Source organism: Carlito syrichta, unplaced genomic scaffold (assembly GCF_000164805.1).
Source record: "Carlito syrichta isolate Samal-C Ts95f unplaced genomic scaffold, Tarsius_syrichta-2.0.1 Scaffold307833, whole genome shotgun sequence".
NCBI lineage: Eukaryota > Metazoa > Chordata > Mammalia > Primates > Tarsiidae > Carlito > Carlito syrichta.
This window is the reverse complement of record NW_007251929.1, coordinates 211285-230410: the sequence shown is the minus strand read 5'-3', so window position 1 is coordinate 230410 and position 19126 is coordinate 211285. Positions and strand designations below refer to the sequence as shown.

The window sequence follows — 19126 nt, the reverse complement described above, 5'->3', positions numbered from 1 at the left end:
TTGAAAACCTTAAGGAAATGGAGGACTTTCTGACATCACACAACCTGCCCAGGTTGAAGCAAGAAGAAATTGAGACCCTAAAAAGACCAATAACAATCAAGGAAATTGACTACATGATAAGAAAACTACCTACAAAAAAAAGCCCGGGTCCAGATGGCTTTCCAGCCGAATTCTACAAGACATTTAAGGAGGAGCTGATACCAATCCTACTAAAGGTATTCCAGGCAATTGAGAAAGATGGAATTCTTCACAAATCATTTTACGAAGCTAACATCACATTGACACCCAAGCCAGGTAAAGACCCAACAAAGAAAGAGAACTACAGGCCAATATCTTTGATGAACATAGATGCTAAAATCCTAAACAAGATCCTAGAAACCAGATTCAACAACACATCTCAAAAATCATCCATCATGACCAAGTAGGCTTCATACCTGGGATGCAAGGCTGGTTCAACATTCGTAAAACCATAAATGTAATTACATACATGAACAGATGTCAAAACAAAAACCACACGATTATATCATTAGATGCAGAAAAAGCTTTTGATAAAATCCAGCACCCCTTCTTGATAAAAACCCTCGAACATCTAGGCATACAGGGAACATACCTCAAAATAGTAAAAGCCATCTATGAGAAACCCACAGCCAGCATACTCCTAAATGGACAAAAACTGGAACCATTTCCCCTGAAAACTGGAACAAGACAAGGATGACCACTCTCACCCCTCCTGTTCAGTATAGTATTGGAAGTCCTGGCTAAGCAATCAGACAAGAGAAGGTAATCAAGGGTATCCAAATAGGAAAAGAGGAAGTCAAGTTATCTCTCTTTGCAGATGACATGATCGTGTACCTTGAAAACCCAAGAGAATCTGTCAAAAACCTCCTTACACTGATAAAGGACTTTGGCAAAGTCTCAGGATATAAAACAAATGCACAAAAGACAATCACATTCCTTTACACCAATAATAAACAAACAGAAACCCAAATAAAAAGCACAATTCCATTCACAATAGCCACAAAAAAAATGAAATACCTTGGCATCTTCCTAACCAGAGACGTGAAAGACCTTTACAATGAAAACTACAAAACACTGCTCAAAGAAATCAAAGATGACACAAACAAGTGGAAAAATATCCCATGCTCATGGATTGAAAGAATCAACATTGTGAAGATGTCCATCCTACCTAAGGCAATCTACAGATTTAATGCAATATCCATCAAATTACCAGCAACATTCTTCTCAGACCTAGAAAAAATAATACAGGAATTCATATGGAAACACAAACGACCAAGAATAGCCAGAACAATCCTCAGCAAAAAAAAAAAGAAAGCAGGCGATATCACATTACCAGACTTCAAACTTTACTATAAAGCTACAATCATCAAAACAGCTTGGTATTGGTACAAAAACAGGCATACAGACCAATGGAATAGAATTGAGATTCCAGAAGCAAAACCTCAATTTCTCAACCAACTCGTCTTCGACAAAGCCTCCACCACCTACCACTGGGGAGAGGAGAACCTATTCAGTAAATGGTGCTGGGAAAACTGGCTGACCACATGCAGAAGACTCAAACAAGGCCGCTATCTATCCCGATACACAAAAATTAACTCTAAATGGAACAGAGACCTAAATGTAAAACCTTAAACCATAAGAACCATAGAAAATGTAGGACACACCCTTATGGAAATTGGAACTGGCATCCAATTCCTGAACAAAACCCGAAACCCACAGGCCATAAGAGATAAGATAGACAAGTGGGACCTCATTAAACTGACAAGCTTCTGCAAAGCCAAAGAAACCATCAAGAGAGCAGGAAGACAGCCCAGAGACTGGGAAAAAGTATTTGCTAACTCCAGGTCCAACAAAGGCTTAACATCATCAATCTACAAGGAACTCAAATGTGCTGAAAAGAAAAAAACAAACAACCCCATCATAAAGTGGGCAAAAGATATGAACAGACACTTCTCAAAGGAAGATATACGAGCAGCCAACAGACACATGAAGAAATGTTCAACCTCACTAATCATCAGGGAGATGCAAATCCAAACCACACTGAGATACCACCTAATTCCAGTCAGAATGGCAATTATCAATAACTCAAAAAATAACAGTTGCTGGAGAGGGTGTAGTGAAAAGGGAACACTCCTACACTGTTGGTGGGAGTGCAAACTGGTGCAACCTCTGTGGAAAACAGTGTGACAATTCCTAAAAGCTCTAAATATCAACCTCCCATATGACCCCACAATCCCCCTACTGGGAATATACCCTGAAGAACTCAAATCACTCAATCAAAAAGATACCTGCACACATATGTTTATCGCAGCATTGTTCACAATAGCAAGAACCTGGAAGCAACCATGCTGTCCATCAGAAGAGGACTGGATTTTAAAAATGTGGTATATATACATGATGGAATACTACGCAGCCATAAAAAAGAACAAAATCATGAATCTTGCAGCAACCTGGATGGAACTAGAGTCAATAATACTGAATGACCTCTCACAGAAACAAAGATCTGAGTATCACATGTTCTCACTCATACAGCAGACCTTGAACATCCATCGTAATACTACAGAAAAAGGACTGACAGTGGTGGGAAACTATGGGGGGGAGAGGGGAAGGGAGGTGGGATTAACGGTAGTCAATATCTGTCTGGGGACAGGGAGACACCCCCTTATCAACAAGGGTGCCTGAATGAAGCATATTTGTATACTTAACCCTTAACTGTACCCCACAATATCAAAATAAAAAATATTGATATATATAAATAAATATATAAATAAATAAATAAATAAAAAATAGTGCAGAAAAATAAAAGAAACAAGGTCTTGTTGCATTGCTCAGGCTGGTCTCAAACTCCTGGGTTCAAGCAATCCTCCTGCTTCGGTCTCCCAAAGTGCTGGAATTGCATGTATGAGCCATCATGCCCGGCCGCCTTCTAGTTTAAAAAGTTTTTGGAAGACCCTCTCAGCACTGTTCTAACCCACCACTACTTTTCAGAGAGGCTTAGAAAAAAAATACCCCTTCCATGCTTCACAATAAAGAAAAATGAATGATTGGATAAGTTAAAGTTATTTCAGAGTCCTAAACTAATCTTACTGGTATAGTGTTACTTTGGAAACAAAGATAGCAACTGTTACCTCAGCATGCAGGAGAACAATAGAGTTACTGCTATGTATGGTTAAAGATGGTGTCAGTCCCAGAGTCTCTAGACTATGACTTTTGCAGAGGGGGGGGAAACAGATAAGGAGAGCAGAAAATATTATAGGAGGGTTAATAAAAACTAGATGTGAGCTATTCTATACCTTTATCTACAACCTCTGTGCAAGCACATTATGTTAGGAATTGGGGATGTCCAATACCCCAGAGCTTTATGGAATGTTAAGTCTTTCTCATGGAAGGACTGGGAAGCCCAAGGTGGAGAGGAAAAAGCAAAGCCAGAAGACAGAATGGCCTTGGTGGTTTCATGAGTCCTTCCACATCTTCATAGGGTAGGGAAACCTGATTTTTCAGGGTCCCACTACTGCTCCTGAAACTGAGGGAAGGTGAGGCCTGGGCTATTATAGTGCTACTAGTCACAGAGGGGTCTGGTCTCATACTGACCTGGGAACTGAGATTTAACAATTGAGAGTTTGCTTTAGTGGGTTTCTAAAAGAGGATTCAGTGTTATATGACACCACTAGGAAGCAAGACTTTCTGATCTGTAACCTATTGTGTAAATGAATAATCTATTCTTACGTGGCATTACTCATGGGTCATTTTAAGTGGAAAACCATAGAGCAAGCCTATATGGATACAAGCTGATATCTGAGAACCCTATTCTATAGATGTTGTTGGTAGCTGTATTAGCCAAAAGTGTGAGAAAATCAGGGTCAGCTCCAGATAGAATCCTCCTATCCTATCTTCCGTGCCAGTCTAGAAACAACTGAAAGATCCAGTAAGCCTAAACTCCTTCCTCCACCCCCACTCCACTCCTTGCAGAGAGCAGGCACCCTCCTCTGGGGAGCAGGCTCTAGCACATAGCCCAACAAGGTCACAGGTATATTGCCAAATCCCCTCCTCTAATGACCAGTATCATAGGAAAAGACTAGCCAGTTGGTGCCCAACATGTGCTCAGAGAGCTTCTATAAGTGTGAACTGGGGCCTGGGAGACCAACCAAGGAATTTTCTAAAGACAGAGTCAGTGATATCTCCCAATGTATCTTGGGTTATTGGAGAGTGAGAAATGCAGAATTCAGCAGATTGTTGGCCTTAAGGGCTCTGTAATTTATCTTATTAACAATCTTTTCACAAAGAAGAAGTATCCAAGACAGCCAAAATCCCATTAGTGTTCTCTTGAGGTCAAGAGTACTTTTCCCCAACCCTCTCTTTCATGGCTCTCAACCCACTGCTCCTAAGTGCTCTTTTCCTCTCTCAAAGGATAAAAGATCAACAGTTACAACCAAATAATTGCAGCTCTTTCTACATCTCTCCATTCAGCAATCCTAGGACCACCTATCAATCCCAGAGTCTCTCGAACTCCTTCTCCTGGGAATAGTTGCATTTTACCCCAACAGGTACTACAAATTCCTGCTCATGTGCTAGATCTCAGATGAAATGTTTGAAGTAGTGACTAAGAGCAAGTATGCTAGAGCCACACAGGCTGAATTAGTATCCCAACTCTATTTTCTAGCTGTGTCACCTTGGCCAAGTTAATTAATCTGTTCCTTAGTTTCTTTTGTAAAATTGGGGAAAGAATTGTAACCACTTCAAATAACTGTTGTGAGGTAAGGGCTTAGAGCAGTGCATGCACACAGGAAACTCCATGGGACTTTTGACCATTACTGTGATTCAGTGATTTCCCTCACTCCCCTAGGATGAGTGAAAGTCTTCTTTCTCTACACTGCCATCATATATGGTATTGACCTGAGCTAATGCAATTGTCTTAATAGCTCTTCAACAATTGTTTACATTCAATAACTGTGTTTACTAGACTGTGAACTCCTTGAGAGCAGCAGGATTTTGTTATTGTCACTGTATTCTCACCACATGACACAGGGCTAGGCACAAAAGAGATTCAATCCATTCTGCTATAAACCTGATTTTAATGCAAATTTGTTCAAACACAACTGATATGTGCATTATGAAACTGAGCATAATGTAAATTTCATGTTTGCTTATATGTGAATTCACTTTTGAGAAACCAGGTAAACTCAGAAAACTCCACCCAATTGAACCGAACTGAGTAGGAAAGCCCAACATGCACACACTTCAAACATCTATCAGCTGCTTCAGTTCACCACTTGTGTCATGAGGTATATCCACTCACATTTAGTGTTACAACTTTCAACCAATTTCTGATAAGCCTCCTTTACTGCTTCAAAATAATTCACCAACTGCTCCCAACATTCACTTTTCACAAGGGAAATTCTATGTCTTTTTCAAGGTAAAGTGTCATATTTATTATAGTATTTATGTACTTTCTAACCATTTAACATGTGAAATATGGTGCTATTTTATTAGGCTCCTATCGTTTTTTTCAAATTTGTTTTTCAGAGAAACAAGGTTTCACTCTTTTGTCCAGGCTGGAATGCAATGGTGTAATCATGGCTCACTGTAACTTTGAGCTTCTGAGACCAAGCTATCACCCCACTTCAACCTCCCAAGTAGCTGGAACTATAGGCACATGCCACATGCTCAGCTAACTTTTAAGATCTTTTTGTAGAGACAGAATCTTGCTATGTTGCCCAGACTGGTCTCGAACTCCTGACCTGAAGTAATCCTCCAGCCTCAGGCCTCCCAAAGTGCTGGGATTGCAGGTGTGAGCCACTGTGGCCAGCCCCTATCTTTTAAAAAATTGTATCACTTATGAAGTTTTTGAGTGTTGTATTCCTACCCCATTTTTCCAATAAGCCCTGTGGTCTTTATTGCATGATTTTTCATAGTGTGGTGATTTTAAGTTACATCTCTTTATAGTAGAAAGAATTGGACTCAGTAGACTTGTAATTGATGATAAATAACTCTTTCTCTTCTCCATGGATCTGTCCCATGGGTACCTAAGGCTACTGAAACCATAGGAGCCCCTGTTAGTCAACAAAGACTGTTTGGGGTAGCAGTTCTGTTCTACAATCAAAGGCAATAAATATTGATTCATAGCCAACTACATGCCAGGCATTGCAATGAGCAGCAGCAACTCTCATGGTTAATAAAAAGCATTGCCTGTAACTCTTTTGGTCTAATGGGAAAGAAAGTGACAGGTAATTAAAAGACAGTGGGACAGATACTATAGAAGTATAAGGCAAGGTCTTCTCTTCCAGACTTCAGCAAGTAAACAAAGACCTCCCATAGGAAGTGTTCCTCTTTCCCAGATCTTTCTACCCCATAGTCTCTTTCCTTGCTTGTCCCCATCTCTACCGCCTTACTCTACTTCCTGAGCACCATGCAAAGAGGCAAGGGCAGGGAAGAGTTAATTGGCACAGGTGACAAGGAGAAGGGCCCTAAGGGAAGCAGGTAGAACAGCCACATAAAATGCCTCACAGACACTGGCCAAGGCAGAGAAGCTGCCAACAGTGTTCAGGATCTTTCCCTAGTAGAGCTTTCTGCTGGTGATTTCTTCCTCATTCAACTATCCATTCAACGTTTATTAAGCTTCGGTTGTGGACTAGATTCTGGAAGGAGTCATTCTGCTTGTTCTGCCTCCTCCAACACCAGAGATGCTCCTTCCTCAGATGGCTGCTCCTCTGGGTTGAATGCCATTTTCTATCCCCATGTCAACTCTACTCCTTCTGACACCCCAGGAATGAGACTCTAGTGGGACCCCCCTTCTGAATCGTGAAGGAGAAAAGGAAGCAGAGAAGGAAAGTTTCTTTTCTTACAGTCATCTCTCTCCATTGTTCTTCAGCCTCAGCTGCTTCTCTCCAGCTGGTATTTAAGTTCACTCCTTCAGCATCAAGTTCAGAATAACATAAGCACCCCACATCCCAAAAACTCACCGAATTTTCCCCTGCCACACCAAGCTCCCAGCTTCATTCCAGATCCCATCTTCCCCCTACTGTTTCTCCTTTTCTTTCAACTCTGCCTCCTTTCTTCTTGAATAGTTGGTGCCGAGAATGTTAGAGGACTTAAGACTGCTGTGCCCACCTCCACTGTAGAGCTGAGGAAGCTGAGGCCCAGAGGTCCCGCCTAAGGACACACAGTCGGGGCAGGACAGTCTGAGACCTGATCCCTACCCAACATTGGCTTTATCCCCATATACAAAGACTGAGACTGAGTACTTGAACTCTGAGGAAGAAAAGCATTCATCTCAGCTCCACCCTCAGCTGACCTTCAATTAAACGTCTCTGGCTGTACCAGCCACTGCAGCAGTCACCCTTTTCCGCACTACCCCTTCCTACAACACTCATGGGAGCAAAGTATTCTTCCATCCTAGTTAGAATTGTGACCTTAACTATCCATCCCAAACCTACCATGGATGGCTTTGTGCAACTATGACACCCCCAGCATCTCTCCCCTTTTCCTTCCTATCAGAAGTCATGCCCCCCTGAGCCCTAAAATTTCGCCCACCACAGAATGGCAGTGACTCCACAGCCCAACTCCACCTTCCTACATCCAACCTTTGTCATACTGACTGGCATTCCAGGGCTAGCAGGTGCCCAGAGCTGGCTGACAATGGTTTTTGGGCCCATGTTTCTGCTGGCCCTGCTGGGCAATGGAGCACTGTTGGCAGTTTTGCAGATAGACCCTATGCTGCACCAGCCCATGTTTCTACTTCTGGCCACACTGGCAGTCACAGACCTGGGTTTAAGCACATCAAAAGCTCCAGGTTTGCTGGCTGTGCTGTGGCTTGGACCCCAGCCCGTGTCCCATGCTGTCTTAGTCCAGATGTTCATTGTACATGCACTGACTGCCATGGAATCGGGTGTGCTTCTGGCCATGGCCTGTGAACGAGCTGTGGCAGTGGGGCGTCCACTGCACTACCCTATCCTAATCACCAAAGCCCGCGTGGGTTATGCAGCCCTGGCATTGGCACTGAAAGCTGTGGCTATTGTTGTGCCCTTCCCTCTGCTGGTGGCACGATTTGAGCACTTCCGAGCCAGGACCACAGGCCATGCCTACTGTGCACACATGGCGGTGGTAAAATTGGGGGTGGGTAACACAAGGGCTAACAACTTATATGGGCTGGTGCTTTCACTGGCCGTGTCAGGTATTGATAAACTAGGTATGACTGGCTCCTATGGGCTCATTGCCCATGCTGTGCTCCGGCGGCCTACCTGGGAAGCCCATGCCAAGGCCTTTGGTACGTGTAGCTCTCACATCTGTGTCATTTTGGCCTTCTATGTGCCTGGTCTTTTCTCCTACCTCACACACCGCTTTGGTCACCACCCTATCCCAAAACCTGTGCACATCCTTCTCTCCAACATCTACTTGCTGCTGCCACCAGCCCTCAACCCCCTCATCTATGGGGCCCGCACCAAGCAGATTAGGGACCGACTCCTGGAAACCTTAACATTCAAAAAAATCCAGTTTTAATGGACGATGGTAACAATGGAGCCTGGGGTGGAAGTGTGGAGGCACTCAGAGGAGAGTCTGGGTCTGGGGGTGTGGATCATGTCATCTTTGTCCCGTTTTCTGCATATGATTATGATAATCCCTCAACAGATGTTGGCTATCAAGCCTCTACTATGTGCAACACCGGGGTCTCTAGACTTTGGCCTAACCATGTGTTCTGCTTGAGGGAAGGCAGAGGTCAGGAGTTACACATTACCATGCAGGGAAAATAAAAAAGGAGATCGGGGAACTAGTGTGGGATCATAATTTTTCAAAACCTAGCTTAAATTCCCTTTCCTGTCCCCCATACCCATAATCTCAACCTAAGTCTGTCCATGTTCCCACACAAAAGCTCCTCTATAGATCCCAAACATGGAGGAAGTGCTTGGCACGAGCACAGAGGGGCGGCACTGCCTTTGGAGGCAAGTATTTGGGTACGTGTCTGGGATCATGGTCCTCTATTCCTGGAGCTAGATTCTGTTTTCAAGCTGCTCTCAGGATATAAGTTATACAGGCTTATCTCCCATTTTCTGACAATCTGGATAATGTGCTTCATGGTGCTAGTTTGGCCAGAACACCAGTTTTAAGACACTTCCAATTCAGAGAATCCTCTTGGTCTCATGTGAAATCACTATATCCCTTTCCCCTACTCCTACAAAGCTACAAGAATTAACATCTAGAACTTCTCTCTGGGCCTGCAGCTTCAGAGGTCAGGATCCAACTGAAAGAAATTTTGATCTCCCTGAAAATCACTGCAACCACATCCCCTGCTTGCCAGAGGTTGAGTTACTATGATCTCTTGCCAATCTGCCCTTTTGTGCACCTTCAGTCAAGGTATTAGCCCCAAATAATATCCTCATTGGCACCCCTATTTGTCCTGGCAAACATTATTAGAAGGACACAATATTAGTATACTATGACAAAATAAGAATATTTTACATGCTGTACTTCAGAGCATAGAGATATTAAATAGGAAGTGTCATTGTGTTATCCAACAAGGGATTCGCTCTCAGCTAAGGCTCTACACTGGAAGGGACATTATGTAACAAAAGGTCTTTCATACCAGCATGGAGTTCAGAATGAGTATAATCACAGACAGAAGGCAGGGAGTCACTGACAGGGGGTCAGAGAAAGCTGCAGGCTGCAAAGGCAAAACCACTACCAAGTATAACACAGGTATTCAAGTTAGTCATGAAGACCTGCAGCCTGGAGAAACCCAGTCCACTCGGCACAGATAGGTGGGCCAAGCACTACGGGCCACCACACAGAAGAGGAGGCTTCAGAAAAAAGCAAATGATGCCATCTCCAGTACCACATGGGGTCTCACCAGGTCATCATTAACAAGGAACTAAAGAGCTAGCCCAGAAGCACTGTGCGATTTTCAGAGACATCACCACACTGAATCCAAGTGGATGAGGAGAAAATGTACAGTCAACCCAAGTGTAGGATAAGTCATCCACAAGACTAATTTTTTTCATGAGGTTCTGAGTTTAAATGCCCTCCAAGCAATAATTTTGTGGATAATTGTAACAAAATTCTAATCCTAATGGGTCACAAGTCTTCAAAATATCCATATCTTTCTTAGTAATTCCCCTTTTAAAGATCTACCCTGAGAAAATAATTGAGATGTGAACAAAGATATACAGTAAGATATTTATTACATTATTATAAAGAAATATGTTATAAAGAAATGTGTGATAATGCTGTATCTCATATACATACACATATACCATTTTTTGCCTTTCTCCTTTGCCACATGAAAAGGGAAATCAAACGCAGTCAATGTTCTTAAGCAATGAATTCAGTCACCCTCCCATCACAGGAGACTTCTAAGGCACCTTCATCCCCTGGCTGTGTACATCTTCCCAAGGAAGCTGGTTCAAAAGCTGCACATTCTCTACTACAGAAATTTGTTTCCTTCAAGCAAAAAATCCACTCCCCTGGACATTTGTATCTTGTTCCAAATTGAAACTGCATACATACCTACCATGTGATGTGTTTAGAAAGCTTTACCCTCTCATTCCTCATGACAACCTGAGAATTAATTATAAGCCAAAAATTCCTCATCTCTGAAGAAACAATAGCTTTGTTTTGTTTTTCATGTCTTTGGCCGGAAACTTGACACCAACCATCATGAGCCTATTAATCTTTATTTATCTCACTGAGTGTTGAGTATTCATACATTTAATTGCAGAAATGTTGATGTGTTTGATTATACAGCAATGTCCTAAATCCCACTGAAGTATTACTTAATGTGTTATTATGTACTATACTCCCTTTCTGTAATATGAAAAATTCTAAATTCCAAACATGTCTGTCCCCAAAAATTTCAAATAAGGTATTAGGAACTTGTACAATTATCCCAGCAGTCTGAGAGAAGTGCGGAGACTTATTAGGACTCTTTATTACTCTGAAGTCTGCTGTCAACACTATTCTATACTGCCCTAGAGGTTCATGCAGAGAACCTTATGTTCTATGGAAAAACAGATCCATCTGTTTGTCCCCCTCATGCTCTCCACTCAGGTCACCCTCAGATATCCTACAGATAATCTATGCCTCTTTCCCAGGGAGACCCTAGAACATGCCACATAAGAGGTAAACCCAAACAGGGTATGCCCCAAACAGCCCAGTCCTCAGGCTCATCAACTCCATCCAGGACTCAGTTGTCATCTATTTTCCTTCAGTAACGTTTAGTCTCCAACTTCTGAGTCAAAAGGAAAGACAGACTTACTTAGTATCAGGGTAGAGCAGGATAGAATTTAAGAATCCTGGAGAATCCTGGTAATCAGACAACAAGAGAAAAAAGACAGGAGGTATGAACTTCTGACTGAGAAGTTCATCACTACACAATTTCCCCTCTGAGCCCTTCTCCATGAACAAATCCTGAAGGAATCCTCCTCATCCTTTTTTTTCCTATTTTATCAGTTTACAAGGTGCAAGTGCAATATTGTTACATGCATAGACTGCATAAGGGTAAAGTCACCAACTGCCCACCATCCCTGCATCTATCTCATCCACCTCCTTCTCATTCTGGAATCTGCTCAGGATCTGGATATGCATCCTTTTCCATCAGTCACTCTCAGTCTCCGAACTGCTGCATCTTCGTCTCCTTGCACCATTTGTCAGTTTTGCCCCATATCCATGTTTCTTGCCCTTGAGTATGTCTCTCTCTCACTCTATCTCTATCTGCCTCACTAAGAACTCCTTCCTGGAGAGAACAGAGATGCCAACTATACTATACCAGCTGACTGCTCCTTGTCAATCTTCATTAAAATGTGTTGAAGAGGCATTATGAGGACAGAACTTGGTTTCACTTGTCTTAATAAGAAACTTGGGTTTCTGATTTGGTTCACTGTGGCTCCTCTCTCATCCTGCCCATTTCATTTTCATTAAACCGCTCTGTATTTCCCATCCAGGAGGCACCCCTCCCACCACACACTAAAGTGAACAGAAGGAATATGTTGGTTTCTCCCTTGAACCAAAAGGAACACTGTTTAACACTTAAAACTGGAGTCAAGCAGACTTCTATCTGAATCCTAGATCCTCTATAAACTCGCTGCATGGCTTGGGCTAATTATTTAACCTATCTGCTTCTTCACTTGTAAAATATGATAATAGTAACTACTCCAAGAGGTTACTAAAAGGATTAGCTAATATAATGAATTCAAAGTATTTGGCACAGTTCCTAGCACAAAAGAGCTTAAGAAATATTTGATATTAATTGCTTTCCTGGAAAACAGGACCACACCCACTGTCAAACTTTTGCTCAGAGTTTAGCTCTGTTTAAAGAGACCTACCCTTCCCTGAGGCCAGTTACATCTTCTTCAGGAAAATTTTTCTAACAACACTCTTTCCCATCACTTAAGAACTCTTCCTATGCCCCACCCCAGGCAGCTCAGATGACAGCCAATTTTGTAGATTGGCTAGATCTACACACTGGACTGAGCTAGGGAAGGATACTCTCTACACACAAGAGTTCTTTCTGGGCACAAAAGAGACTCTCCAGAGGGACTCAGAGAGAAGCCTCCTTGAATAGATACTGCAGAGTGGGAAAGTAGCTACTGGAAAGGCTTTCACCACTCCTTAAGCAAAAAACTAGAGTGAGGTCTCAAAGACAGAGATGCAAGGAGATAACACACAACTAACATTCCAGCTCTTATCTAGCTACTAGGCACACACCAGATAAGGACAGGGAATGGAGCATAAGAAAATTTTCCTCAAATTTACCTAGATAATTCTGGTTTCTTGATTACTCTTTCCAGTTACTAAGGCAACATTACCCCAATTACATTCTTTTCTTCCATACTGTCACTGCTTAGTATGGCAACCTCCTACACACACCTGGTTTTCACTGCGTTTGTAACCCATTCATTAATAATGAGTTTTCAACCCATTTAAGCTATGCATTAAAACTGTGTGAGAAGCTTTTAGAAATCATGATGCCCAGGCACATCCAGACCAATTAAATCAAAATCTCTGGGGGTAGGATCCAGGTATCAGTAATTTTTAAAGCTTCCAGGTAATTCCAAGATGCAGCCATAGTTGAGAACCACTGCTTGGTTCTCAGTAAAATCCTGATCTAATTGTTAGTCATGTGCTACCTAACAATGGGAATAGGCTAAGAAACGCATCCTTAGGCAATTTCATTGTTGTGTAAACAGCATAGAGTGTATGTACACAAACCTAGATCGTATAGCCTACTCCCCACCCAGGCTCTATGATACTAGGCTACAAAACTGTACAGCATGTTACTGTACTAAATACTGTAAGCAACACAATGGTAAATATTTGTGTATCACATAGAAAAGGTACAGCAAAAATACAGTATTATAATCTTATAGTATGGAAGACTACAAATTACTTAAGAGATGCTGCTAAAGGGAGCAGAGGCCTGATCCTGTTTCCCTCAGGAGAACTCAGATCTAAGTTTGTATTCTTCATGAGCAAAAAACAAACACAAAAACCACAGACTCAGAAGAACTAAACACACATATATAAACACACCTCAACAGATACCTGCATTTTCCTCCCATAAAGCAGGATGGTTTGGTGACTCAAGAATATGAATTACAAGCTGTAAGGTGAGGCCAGGAAAATCACTGTCTTCTCCTTACCCAAGGCACCATTACCTAACAGGACCTTTATGACCTCATGTTGCAGTACTCAAAGCCCAAGGCTTGGGGTTTCACCTTCCTGGGCAGTTTGGGGTTCCTGCAGCAGCCACTGCCCTGTCCAACCTCTCCCACACCCCACCATGTTGGTTGGTACCCCTCACCTGCTGACATTGGATGAAGCTGATGCCACCTGGACCCTCATCAAGGATAAGGTGGGTAAAGTAAGGAGGCTAAAGAGATAGTAACAAAGCATGACCTGGATGAGTCTAAGCAGCTTGTGAGTAGGAAGGAGATGTGAAGCCTGAAGACAGTAATAACTAACATATAGTCAGTGTTTGCTTATGTACCAGGCACCACAGGAAAGTGATGTGCACAAACTGTCCCATTTAATCACAACTACAAAAACAGTAAAAAAGATTCCTTGAAAAGCAATGTATAGGGAACTAGGAGAGCAAAAAGGATATGTACTAAGTCAGAGGTAGGACTTAGGGGATATCAGGAAGGCTTCCTGGACAAAGTGACATTCTAGCTGGCAAGTAGGACACATAAAGAGGGAGAGGAGAACCAGAGAACCCGGCAAATAAAATGTGCTTAATAAACACCTGAATGAATTAATAAGCAGGTGGGTGAGTATGTGTAGAGTGTACTGATTAAATGTAGAGCATATGCAAAAGAGAGAAAAAATGAAAATGGGTACTTGTGAACTCCAAATAGTCTTCTAGAGCAGAGCTCAAAAGAACAGTGGGGAAAACGAGGCCAAATAGGTATAGGAGCTGATCATGAAAGGCCCTTCATGCTTCCTATCGAACCTGGACTTCATCTTCAATCCTTCACAGATATTCCCTCCAGCTTAACTTCCATAGAATGAGAACTCTGGGTTTTGAGCCAAATATGTATATTTTAGATCTCAGCTGTATCTGGGTTGCAGGTGTCCAACAAATCCCTCCCAATCATTTGTCAGCTGCAGGTTAGATGGCAGCAAATTTCTCAGATTGGAAAATTTAGGAATTAGACTCTGGCTATGTGATTTGATGTGAATTTAAGACATTCATAAAAGGTAGCCTAGTGAGCTTTAAAAAAAATCTTAAAGCAGTGCCTATCACACTCAAAACAGCTTTAATCCTGATGGGATAGATGTTTAATCCTGATGGGACAGCTTTAATCCTGATGGGACAGATGTTCACCACAAAGGCCCAGGTAAGCAAAAACAGGAGAACCCAAGGTCTTCCCAAGTATTAGAGTAATAGATTATTGCAAGGAAGGTTGGTTCTGGATTAGGTCAGTCAGAATTAGGGTAAAAACAAGTAGTCTTAGACCATCAGAAAGTTACACCATCAGAATATCAGAAAAACTCATTATCCTTTTTAAATGAAAAATTGTCCAGGCTGGGCTCAGTAGCTCAGCCCGTAATCCCAGTGCTTTGGGAGGCCGAGATGAGTGGATTGTCTGAGCCCACTGGTTCGAGACCCACCTGGGCATCTTGGCGAGATCTCATCTCTACAATAAATCAAAGATTAGCTGGGCGTGGTAGCACGTGCCTGTAGTTCCAGCTACTTGGAAGGCTGAGGTAGAAGGATCGCTGGAGCCCAGCAGGCCGAGGCTGCAGTGGCCGGGAGCGGCCACTGCACTCCAGTCTGGGTGACACAGTGAGACTTCAACTCAAAAAAAAAGAAAAGAAAAATTGTCCGGAAAACCAGAGTAGAGATGTGCAGGATAAATCACTGGTGGTATGGGACAAATTCAAAGGATTAGGGCACCTTTGAATGACTTAGTTTCCTGTCTCCAGAACCACTAAGTTTATTGAGCACTTGGTTAGACACATGGCTAAACAGAGTGACTCAAGAGCTCCACATTCTGAATTCAAAGTAATTAAGATACGTCTAGGAAGACAATATTCCACCATCCGGGATGGGATACTCTTGGGAAACCTAAACCTGTTGGTCTAAGGTCCATATAATTTCAACCCACAAGCAGAAGTTTAGTAAGAGCATGTAGTCATCTCCAATGGTGTCTCCTGCAAGAACACAATCACCCTAACAAAGAACTGAGCTACTGAGTTCCTTATTTTTCCTATTTTAGAGTAGCCACTAAGGCTCTAAAGGATAAGAAGGGTTTAGGGTTAAGCAAATTCATGCCTATATGCTGAGAAGGGCCTCCAGTTAACCAGAGATTCACCCTTTTAGTAGAATTGGACAATGAACACCAGGTATTTTGAATGTCACACTCCTATCAGAGGGACCTCTTATAGGGACCTCTCCCATCTGTCTTATTTGTGCTGGATTCTAGACGCCAAAGGAGCAGCTAGGGTGAGATTCTGAAGTTATGCTTGGTGCTTATGATTTCATGGTCCTGTGGCAAAGCATTCCATTCAAAAATGCTGACACACCAGTGTTCCGCTCTTACCCCTGGAAACACAACTGGCCCTTCTCAGAGCCCTGTTCTTCAGCCTGACAGCCTCACCCAAAAGAAAGTGTTCCATATCTCAGAGAAGCAAAAAAGAATAAATAATGGGAAATTCTTCCATGCAGACCAAGAAAGAGCACCCAATTATTTGTTTGGCCCGGTGACAAAAGACAGTAGTCTATAAGCTAACTCAGGTTATCCAAAGTAAATACAACTGCATAATTAGCTACCTTCCTCTGATGCTAGGGGCCAGTACTTCCAAAGCAGCTTTACGCGTCAAAATGTAGATCAGCCGTAAAGGACCATTGGTGAATTCTACCAGAAGGCCATTAAAATGGGCAATGTCATCAGTAGGGGCACAGATATGTGGGATTTGCAATGGGGGTAGGCTCAAATATAAAAAGGCTCAAAGAGGAAATTTTGTGTGCCCTTTCTCCCTAGCAGAATGGAGAGCCAGCAAAATCCTCGGTGAGTCAAGACCATAATAGCTAAGTACAGTTACTAGAGAGGGTATCACAGGACTTCCCCAGCTAGTCATGAAGTGAACTTTCCAGACTCAGATTACCAACTCCAAAAAGGTCATGACAAAAAAACAAAACCATGATGAACTAAAATCCCTAAACGTATATTGGAACTACCATCACAAAGACGAGGACTCAACATCCCTAAAGGAACTACCTTCTGTAGCTAGGGGAGAAAAGTATAGGTTAATAAGTAACAGACATAGTATAAGGATGGATATTCCAAACCCATTTCTGTGTACCCATTCTTGGTTAATGACATTACCCATATAATCAACCACTAAGGAAGGATCCCTGAGAATTCTTTTTACAACACCCATTAAGTGATCAAATTCTACTAATTCTATAACCTAAATATCTCTAGTATCTTCCCCTACCATTTTCATTCAGGGTCTCATTGTATCTTGCTTGGAGTATTTCAATACTCTTAACTGATCTATCTTCCTTTATTTTATTATGTCTATTAAAATTCTTTATAAAATGCCTACTTGAGGATGTCCTGTCCCTCCTACCCAGAGCCCTTCAAGTGGCTTCCCACTGCCCTCAAGACAAAATTCACTTAGCCTATACACAGGCCTTTCATAATCCAGTTCCTATTTGCCTTTCCTTTTTCGTATCCTACAAGTAAATAATAATGAAATTACATGTTCCTAAATGTGCCCCTCTTGGTTTTTAAATTCACATTTTTTTCACTGGTTGTCCTCTCTGCTGGACTGACCATTCGCCTGCTCGGATAATTCCTTCAAAGCTGAAGTATTAGCACTTAAAAACTTTCTCTGATCCTCTATCGAATAAAAAGACTGTTCATTCACTTCTTGTCTCCTTCACACCTTGCTATTATTTTACTTAACTGATTACTGTTTACATTTTTATCTCCTCCATTAGACTGAGCTATAATATTAGGATAAGGACAAAGTCTCATTATTTTATCTTTTCCAAGTATCTAGCATAATCTGGCACATAGAAATTCAAGGTTTTGTTACAGAAGACAAGCAGGAAGTCTAGTCTGAGCATACTATAGAGATGTAATTGAACAGTGAATGGTGGGAGAATCAATCTAGAGTAGTTAGAGTCAATTAACTCCTGATTCTAAATCAGTCCTTGACCTATAAACTGGCCATCTGCAGGTCATCGAGGAACACTTTGGGTCCAATGTAGTGGCAGTACCTTTCCTGTCGGCTGCAGCCTGCTATGACCTACTGGGCGTGCTAGTGAAACAGTCCCGCCCAGCCCACACCCGCCTGGCTCTGCCAGGTCGGCAAAGCCGGAGAGCGCTAAAACCAGTGGGGCCATTAACAAACCTGCTGGAGCAGGCAGGGTCTGAGGGTGCCTTTGCCCACTGCACTCGGGAATACTCACCAAATGGCCCAGAAGAGATAGCCTATGAAGAGATGCGTCTGTTGGATGGACAGCCCTGCCGAATTCACCTATATATGGGTGGCCTACGCAAGAAGGTAGCCTTCCTGTTGCTGCCCCCAGGGCAGGTGAGCCTACAGCAGACTCTTCCCTGGGTCCGAAGCACCCACAGCATCTATGTCATCTATCAAGTCTTCTCCTGCTCCTGGCTTCAGCTGGGGCTGTTGCCTACAGGCCGTGAGGCCCAACTGCTCCGGTTACAGCGGTCATTACCTGTTGCCTTCTCCTGTCTCAAGTTTTCACTGCAGCCCAAGGGTGTGCTGGGACCACAGAAGCCTCTGAACAAAGACCCACTGCCCCGTGGGGCCAACTGGGTCAGACCCAACCTCAGTATCACGCCACCTTTGGTCCCAACATCAGCTCCTGCTGATACACCCGAAGCTGCTGAGCTGTTCCCAGCTGTCCCAGCCCCACCTACGCCACCTCCTCAGGAAGGGCTGGAGGGCAGACCCACCAGATTCTCCTACAAAAGTCGAAACCCCTTCCGGAGGGGGCCTCAGATGCTGTCAGGTACTGCTAGGGGAAATGAAGATGAGAGGGATGGGAGGGACAAAGTGGAGGAGGGAAAAGGCATGAGGAGTATAGCCCAGGAAAGTTTGGTGAACCCATAGCTTAGCACTGGGCCCTGGTGAAGGAGATGAAATGAGGGAGCCTGGGGCGGGTGAAATGGAATGAGTGGGCTCCAGTAGGGGGTAGGAATAGACCAGAGGGAAAAAATAGGGATAAAAAACCAGGGCATGAGTCAAGTTGTAACAATCCCAACTCTGGCAGAGAACTGGCTCTTCAGCCCCTGCATCCTCCCACCAGGAGCCCAGGGTGGGGGCCCCGGGGACCCCGATCGGCACTCCATGTCCCTGCCCCTGCTGCAGGGTCTGTCCTCGGAGTTCGACAGCGACGACTAAAGCTGAAGCAAGAAATTCAGGGGCTGAGACCCCCTAAATCTGGCATAGGGATACTGGTCCCCAATAAACATCAGCTGCTGCTTCCCCAAACCACCCTGGGCTTATGCTGCTTATTCCTTCTGGGGTCCAGAAAAGGAGTATCCCCTCACTCCTTAAGGGCATACGGGGTGCCCTGAAACCCTGGCATCAATGTCCTCACTAAAAGGAAAATACTCCTGACCACCTCCCCACCTATGTA

At 43.1% G+C, this 19126-nt stretch overlaps 2 protein-coding genes across 2 annotated transcripts; both read left to right on the top strand.

Moving 5' to 3' along the window:
* The first annotated feature begins 7483 nt into the window (after positions 1–7483).
* On the top strand, positions 7484–8586 carry LOC103267036 (olfactory receptor 52W1). The gene has a single exon (XM_008064644.1). The coding sequence runs from the start codon at positions 7555–7557 to the stop codon at positions 8512–8514; it is 960 nt and encodes a 319-aa protein (XP_008062835.1). The 5' UTR covers positions 7484–7554; the 3' UTR covers positions 8515–8586.
* Positions 8587–13719: 5133 nt separating this feature from the next.
* On the top strand, positions 13720–18978 carry CUNH11orf42 (chromosome unknown C11orf42 homolog). Its single transcript, XM_008064643.2, has 3 exons — positions 13720–13858; positions 17698–18496; positions 18758–18978. The coding sequence occupies exons 1-3, from the start codon at positions 13787–13789 to the stop codon at positions 18886–18888; spliced, it is 1002 nt and encodes a 333-aa protein (XP_008062834.1). The 5' UTR covers positions 13720–13786; the 3' UTR covers positions 18889–18978.
* The last annotated feature ends 148 nt before the right edge of the window (positions 18979–19126 follow it).

Excerpts from the sequence above, each read along its gene's own strand:
- LOC103267036 (XM_008064644.1), top strand. The coding sequence starts at position 7,555 with ATGGCAGTGACTCCACAGCCCAACTCCACCTTCCTACATCCAACCTTT.
- CUNH11orf42 (XM_008064643.2), top strand. The coding sequence starts at position 13,787 with ATGTTGGTTGGTACCCCTCACCTGCTGACATTGGATGAAGCTGATGCC. Across the intron at positions 13,859-17,697 it reads GGACCCTCATCAAGGATAAG|GTCATCGAGGAACACTTTGG; the intron begins GTGGGTAAAGTA and ends GGCCATCTGCAG. Across the intron at positions 18,497-18,757 it reads GGGGCCTCAGATGCTGTCAG|AGAACTGGCTCTTCAGCCCC; the intron begins GTACTGCTAGGG and ends CAACTCTGGCAG.